Genomic DNA, 8,319 nt, shown 5'->3' on the forward strand with positions numbered 1-8,319 from the left:
GGTCACGCCTCATCATATCTAGTCCCAGTCATAGTCCAAAACTCTTGGTATCACTTGACCTGGTATCCTGATGAAAACTCATCATCACACCCCAATAACCTTAAAAGGTCCAAACAGCTAACGGTTCTAAAAGAAAATAGTCTAAAACAACGTACTCCATGCCCCTGACACTAAACATAGTCAACCGACTAACTGAATCATCCTAAGAAAAAACCTAAAACTAACCACATGGTAAGTACTCAAAATATGATTCCTCAGAAACCTATGAGTCACAATAGTTGAACACTGATCAACTTAAACAATCACTGGAATTATTCGTATATCCCAATACTGGAAAATCTTTAAACCATTGAACCATATTTAATACTTTTCTTATTACTAATCCTTAGTTACAACCCCTAAAAAATTCCAACAGCTTGGAATCAATATTACAATGATTTAATTTCTTACAACTGAAATATTGTTTACAACAAATCATAACACAGTATTCAAACACATTTAAATCGTTGTACACATCTTGATCTTGAGCATGAAGTTTCTCATTCGTCCCTTCCAAGCATCAATACAAGCATGCTGGCCAAATCACTTCCGCACGATCTCCTGCAAGACCTCCAACAAATTCCTTTCGAGGAATTACTTGTGCTCACTTACTAGTCTTCCCGCTATGCTTTGCATCAATGCATGTCAGCAGACCTCCTCTATCCAAGATCTAACCAACAAGATCTGCCTGCATCCATCACATTATAAATGGACTACTCTCCAGCGAGATCTTTATGAAAATCTCTCCAACTGCTAGTGGAGAATCTTCCTCTGGTTAGAGCCGAATGGATAGTCACACACCATGCGCTCCAAAAAATCTTCAGAAGTAACTGGGTTGAAAAACTCATTCTTCTCTCCCAGCCCGATTTTGTTGGAATCCTCATAATTCGAACCTTTGTCATTAACCTCAGCGATGACGATCTCGAGAACCTTTAAGTATCTCGTCAATCCAAAGTTAATTGTCTCTCTTTCATCAATCACAGTAATCATTCTACAAGGATAACCCAAAAATCTCAGTACTGTCCTAAACTTGCATGCTCTGATACCAATAAATGTAGTGGCCCAACCCGGATCCACTATTAATCAGAGATTTAGTGCTTAATAAAGCATTCAATAACATTAAATCAAATATAATTACGAAAGAATAATGTTGAGGATGTGTTCTCAGCATAATCTAACACAAAGCCAACAGACTCAGACCTTCTACAATGGTGTTGATCCGTCGGTGCGATCTATGCAGGATTTTGCAGCAAGTGGAAGCTTATTTAGAAAAACTCCAGCTGATGCATGGGAAATAATTGGTAACATGGCTGAGAGTAACGTTGGATGTCCAGATCTGAGAAAGGAGAAGATAGCAGGAGTTTTGGAGGTTGATGCTTTAATAGAACTGACTGCAAAGATTGACGCACTTACTCATCAAATGACACAGATGCATTCGACTCATGTAAATCATGTTCAGGGGATTGTTGTTGATGAACAGCTGAAATTTGAGAGTGAAACGGCAAATTCTGTGGGAAACCAAGGAAGACAGCCATACAATTCATACAAAAATACTTACAATTCGGGCTGGCAAAATCAACCCAAGAAGGAGGAGAAGAAGCCATGTTTTGAAGAAATCATGATGAACTATGTAGCTGTAATGGAAACAAGGCTACAAAATCAAGAAGCAATGCTGCAAAAGTTGGAAAATCAGATGGATCAATTGGAAACACAGCTCTTGACTCGTGCTCCTGGATCATATCCGAGCAACAGTGAGAAGAATCCTAGGGATGTGAATGCTATAATGGTGGTGACAAGGTCCCAAGGGGAGGAACCAGAAAAAAGAGCCAAGGGAAAAGAGGCAAAGAGGCCGAACACTGAAGAGTCAAGGGAGGACAAGCACAGTTCTGCAAAACCCTCGACGACAGGTAAGAAGGGTAAAAATTCAGATTCTGATGTTCATGTTAATGTTGATATTTCTACTCTTCCTTTTCCGCAAAGAGATAAGATGTTACAATTTGATTATCAGTTTAAATTTTTTTTTGAAATTTTTAAGAAATTGCATATTAACATTCCTTTTGAAGATGTCTTAGCTCAGATGCCAAGTTATGCTAGATTTTTGAAGAATATTTTGAAAAATAAAAGGAAACTGAATGATATAGCGCAAGTTACTCTGAATGAAGAATGCTCTATAGTGCTCCAAAATAAGCTCCCACCAAAATTTAAAGATCCAGGGGGTTTGTCTATACCTTGTAAAATATGGCATCTTTCATTTGATAATGTGTTGTGTGACTTAGGGGAAAGTATCATTTTAATGTCATATGCGCTTGCTAAGAAGTTAGGAATAAGATCTATTGAACCCGCCTCTATCTCTCTTAAATTTGCAGACTAAGCCAATCAAATACCCTCGAGGGATAGTGGAAAATGTCCTAGTCAAGGTGGATAAGACTATTTTCCCAGTTGATTTTGTTATACTTAACATGGATGAGGATTGTGAGGTTTCATTGATTGTAGGGCGTCCTTTTCTTGCTACAAGTAGGGAATTAAATGATGTAGAAAAAAAAGAGTTGGTATTACGAATGAATGATGAGCAAGTTGTTTTCCATATGCAGTCAGTTTGAGATAGCCCAATTTTGAAATCTTGTTTTGCGATTGATGTTGTAGATAATTGTGTGGGTCGAGTTATGCGGGTGAATGACTGAAAGAGTGGGTGCCCAGTGAGCCAACTTATGGCTATGGGCTTTGATGACTCTTTGTACAAACGATCTTTTGTTTAATGTAATTTACACTTTTATTAATGGCAATGACTTTATCTTTCTTCATATTGTTATATTATGATATACTATTGTTGTTTTGATAAAGACCTTGAATATACTATAGTGTATGTAAGATGTGGTAGAACATGGGGATGTCTATCATGAAATACATCTTATAGTCACTGTATATTCTAAACTGTTCCTAGTCGATTGAGCCGTCCGATAATAAGGATAAGGATCGCTCGAGTTTGAGACTAGCATTTGCGATGCGGAGTACCACGTTTCAGTGGTAGGGAACATGGAGATGTTCGAAGCATGCAAATGGATATTCATAGGATGAATAATCGAACTACCCAATCCGGACTTTCCAAGTGGTTATCACTTATCGAGTGGATAAAGTCCGCGGTTTTGGTTGTACACCATTAGTCCTTACTACTTGAAACATCATGGAGACTCTATATGCTAGTACTGTGCTTTGACTCGTTTACCGACTCTATGGGGGTCATCAGGTGTCGGGATTGGGTACAGTTACAACACATATAGGAGTCGATGCATTGTTGTCAAGGATTCACCACATACTTGCGAGTGTGGATATCCTATGCGATCTGAGGAGATATTAGTGTGACGAATCTCTGGCCAGAGTACTTGATGTGATTTAAGAAATGGTTTCTTAGTAGCACATGCGATGTCACTAATTTGATCTTCAAGATGTATTGCATAGTTATCGAATCTTGAGCGACTCTCGATATACCAATGGTTGTTGATTCGATCGGGATATATGGATGAAGGGACCGTACTGTACGCTAACCAAAATCTACTGGTTCTTGTAGGCACTATCAGTGATACCTAGGGAATCATGGGGCGATGTTGCTAGGCGCTTTACCATGATTCGTTGGGCAAGTCGGAAATCGTTTTTCCGAGTCACAAGGAGTTGTGAGCCCACGGCTAGCTGTATCCCTGAACCATTGAGGGTCACACAGTGTAATGGAGTTTTAATCCCCGTTGAGATAGTTAAATTTAAAGAGTTAAATTTAATGAATAAAGAAGTTGGACTTCTTAAATAAGAGTAAGGGAGTAGGATTTCCTAAAATGACATGGGGATGTACATTTTTGGAAACCACTGAATTCGGATTCAGGAAAATTTATCTTGACTTTAAAATGTGCAGAAATGGTTTCTGTGCACATTGGTAAAATCGGTTTATCAATTGGAGTCACGATGAATTTTATATTAATTTCTGAACATGCGGGCTTTGCTTGTCGGGCCTCAACTTATGACTAATGGGCCCTAAGGTGTTAGTGGTCTGCATTATAAATAAGTTATTGCAGTACAGAAATTACACACAATTGGTCATAATTTTGAGAGCAAAATTTCGAAACCCTAGCCTCCTCTCAAGAATATTTCGGCCGACCCCTCCCTCTCTGTCAGAGAAATTCCGGTCTGTGATTTTGAATTGCAGTCTGGAATAAGCGAATCAAATTCGTTATTCTCTTCGCAGAAAACTTCTGATAGATTTTCTAGTGCAATCTATCAGAGGGATTAAACCTCCATTCGTGGACCTGATTGAAGGAGTTCATCGGTTCCAGGGAGAACAACAAGAGCAGAGAAATCTGTTGGAGTCCAATAATCTCGATTCGAGATTGAAGCTAAAATTTAATAATTGTTATTTAAATTTTACACACACTTATAATTTAATCGTTGAACGGTTGATACCCACACTATGGAATTGTTCCATAATAAAATTTTTAAACTTCCGCTGCACCGGGTATCAATCGTGATTGATCTGAACGCCAGTTTTCCAAGAGTGGAATCAGAGCCAGGTTGCTCAGATCAAACGATTAAATTAATCGATTGTACAAAAATTTTTTGAGTCTCGGTTTTTGAAACAAAATAAATATTTTTAAATAAAAAATAAAAAAAATTTTCGGGGCAAAACCCGGGCAGCGATTGGATCGCTGCCCGGTGGGGCAGCAATTGTTGCTGCCCCGGGCGGCGCACGGCGCCGCCCAAAGGGGGCGCACGGCGTCGCCCAGGGGCGGCGCTCAGCGCCGCCAGGGCAGCGCTGCCCGCGCCCACGGGTGCGGGCCGGCCCGGGAGTGTCCCGGGCGGCCCGCGGGAAAAATTAAATTTTTATTTAAAATTAATTTTAATGTGTTAAAATTTTATTTTTGGTCCGGTCAAAAATTGTTTTTGATTGGTTCACGAGATTTCGGATCGAATTGTTCGAGTCCGTAAACTTTAAAATTGATTTTTGGATAAATTTGAATTTTTGGAAAATTTTAATATTTTATCCTTAAATTGAATTTTGAAATCAATTATTTTTGGTACAATTGATGATAAGATTTGATCTTATGAATATATTGAGTAAAATATGATTTTATCCATAAAATTGGATTTTGTAGATAAAATATGATTTTATTTGATAAAGAGATAAAATATGATTTTATATGTAAAATGAGATTTAATATATAAAATATGATTTTATCCTGTTTAAATTTGAATTGCCACTGCATGTTATCCAATAAATTAATTTTGAATTAAATGTTATTGGATAAGGATGATCGATTGCCATGACCAATTTTGTAGGTGTATGTTAGGAATTTACATTTGTTTTTATTGTTGTTGGTTTTATTAATGGGTCTGGTTTATGGCCCAGTATGAATGTCATATGTAATAAAAGTGGGCTTGGTTTATGGCCCGTTCCCACCCCCTAAAAATGTATCCCCTACTTGTCATTGTTATTTATTGTAAATACATTAGATTTAGTGGGAGATCAAGATTTGAAGATGGTGGGCCCAGCAGACAATAAAGACAGAAGAAATGTAAATTGGAAGCACATGTAATAGGATTGCATTGCATACTGCATATTACCTAGGATTGGACTAAGACTCGTGATTGGCAACCACGGTTCAATTAGAAATGGAATCGATCATCCTATATAATATATGATATTATGATTGTATGCATGTTTTAGACATAATTGCGTGAATCCGGCAAGCATGCAATAATTTGAAATTGATGAGACAAATTTTTATAATTAAAAATCCCTCATTTTAAATATGATTTAAAATTGATATCAAGATAAATAAAGGAAATTTAAATTTGTTTAAATATTCCTACCTTCCATCAACGGTCAATGTATGAGATGCTACCCGCGGATACGGTCCGGCTCATATTATTGGGGGGGCCCGTTCGTCGGAAAGCTGTACATTGGATCGACAAATGTTGTAAGTTGGGTGGAACTCCCATGGGATCGGCTCATATTATTGGGGGATCCACATGGCGACCGTCCATCACAACTTAATATTGATGGGTCATCTTGACATGTCACTTTAAACGGCGTCATATTATTGGGTCCTTATTGGACATGAGGTAAGCACATGGGGGTTGCTTTGGAAGCAATTGGGCTCTACCTTTTGAGAATTATGGTTGGCTGATATTATTCGGGACCATAAGTTTGTCAATTGGACTCCATGTTCTCACTAAGGAAAAAGTTTTCCGTTTTCACTAGAGGGTAGTGAAATCGTTAAAATAGTGGGAGTGAGATTCATAAAATTAAATTCGCCTATTTTATGTCTTAGTAAATTGCTTAAACAATCATTGATATATGTCTGTTTTTCTTTTCAGTATTTCATACGATGAATTCGCGTAATCCTTTATTCTCGATCCTCGAACAAAACAAGTTAACTGGCGCAAACTATACGGAATGGTTCCGGAAGTTGAAGATTGTCTTGACTTCGGAGAAGATGCTCTACGTGTTAGAGAAATCACCTCCGAAGGAAGCACCAGCTGACGTAAGTCCGGAGGAATTGGCCAAACTTGATGCATGGTGGGACCATGACATCAAGACCAAATGCTATATGCAAGCCTCGATGTCTGATGAACTCCAGAGGCGATTTGAGGACACCGTGAATGCTACTGACATTCACGCTCAACTCAAGGAACTTTTTGGGGCTCAATCGAGGGCTGAAAGGTTCGCTACTGTTAAGGAGCTGATGACGTGTCGCATGCGTGAAGGGACTTCGGTCCGTGATCATGGGGTACGAGTGATTTGGCTCATACAAAAGTTAGCGACCCTTGATTTGGTGTTGGAGCATGAACTCAACGTGGATTTACTGCTTCTGTCTCTTCCTTCTTCGTTTGACGGATTTGTGGTAAATTTTAATATGAACAAGATAGAGGCCACCCTTGAAGAGATGGTCAATATTCTTGTGACATATGAATCCACACTTAAGAAGGATAAGCCAGCTTTCTTGGTGGGCTCCTCATCTTCTGCTAAGAAGGGGCCAAGTACGAAGGGTAAGAAACGTTCTGCCCCACCCAAGAAAGTCGAACCCGAGAAGAAGCACAAGACAAAGGCTTCAAACAATGGAAAATCCAAGGATGTTTGCCATTACTGCAAGAAGCCCGGTCATTGGAAGCGCAACTGCAAGGAATATCTAGAGCAGTTGGGAACTGCAAAGGGTATGTTCTATATTGAAATAAACATTTCACTTAATACTACTTCTTGGGTATTGGATACCGGATGTGGATCTCACATTTGCAATGATTTGCAGGTGATGACAAGAAGTCGCAGGCTTAGAATGTGTGAGACCCAGCTGAGGCTCGGGAATGGTTCCAGAGTTGAAGCTACAGCCATTGGAGATGTTTGTTTAATTTTGCAGAACGGTTTTAAGTTATTTTTAAGAGATGTTTTATTTGTTCCGGATTTAATTAAAAACATTATTTCTGTTTCTATGCTAGATAGAGATGGTTATTCTTGCAATTTTGTGAATGGGATTTGCAATATTTACAAGAATGAATGTTTGATTGGAAATGGACAACTTGAAAACGATCTATACAACTTAAAACTAAAAGACGTTCCAATAAATTATATTGATAAACCGGCGACAACAAACAAAAGGAAAATCGATAGCCAAAACCCGGCAAACCTTTGGCACGCTAGGCTAGGTCATATTTCCTCAAGGAGGATGAACAAGCTAGTGGGAGAGGGCATGTTTGATATGTCTGATATTAACTCTCTACCTACTTGTGAATCCTGCCTAAAAGGAAAAATGACTAAATCTCCTTTTAAGGGGAAACCTGAGCGTAGTCAAAATCTGTTGGATTTGATCCATACAGATGTTTGTGGTCCATTTAGAGTTGGGACTCAACATGGCGACACCTACTTCATTACCTTTACTGATGATTATTCAAGGTATGGGTATTTATATTTGATGAAATATAAGTCTGAAGCATTTGAAAAGTTCAAAGAATTCAAAGCTGAAGTAGAAAACAAGCTAGGTAAAAGTATTAAAGCACTTCGATCGGATCGAGGTGGAGAATACTTGAGTACCGAGTTTTTGGACTATCTAAAAGAGAATGGGATTCTCTCTCAGTGGACTCCTCCTATGACACCACAGCTGAATGGTGTATCGGAGCGTCGTAATCGAACTTTGTTGGACATGGTTCGATCCATGATGAGCTTCACTGAGCTTCCACCTTCGTTTTGGGGCTATGCGCTTGAAACGGCGGTATTGTTGTTGAACAATGTCCACACTAAAGCAG

General features: G+C 38.8%; 1 protein-coding gene across 1 annotated transcript; it reads left to right on the forward strand.

The window, feature by feature from the left end:
• Positions 1–1,186: 1,186 nt before the first annotated feature.
• On the forward strand, positions 1,187–2,410 carry LOC140877643 (uncharacterized). The gene has a single exon (XM_073281183.1). The coding sequence runs from the start codon at positions 1,187–1,189 to the stop codon at positions 2,408–2,410; it is 1,224 nt and encodes a 407-aa protein (XP_073137284.1).
• Positions 2,411–8,319: the final 5,909 nt, after the last annotated feature.

The sequence above is a fragment of the Henckelia pumila genome, chromosome 2 (genome assembly GCF_033568475.1).
Source record: "Henckelia pumila isolate YLH828 chromosome 2, ASM3356847v2, whole genome shotgun sequence".
Classification (NCBI taxonomy): Eukaryota; Viridiplantae; Streptophyta; class Magnoliopsida; order Lamiales; family Gesneriaceae; genus Henckelia; species Henckelia pumila.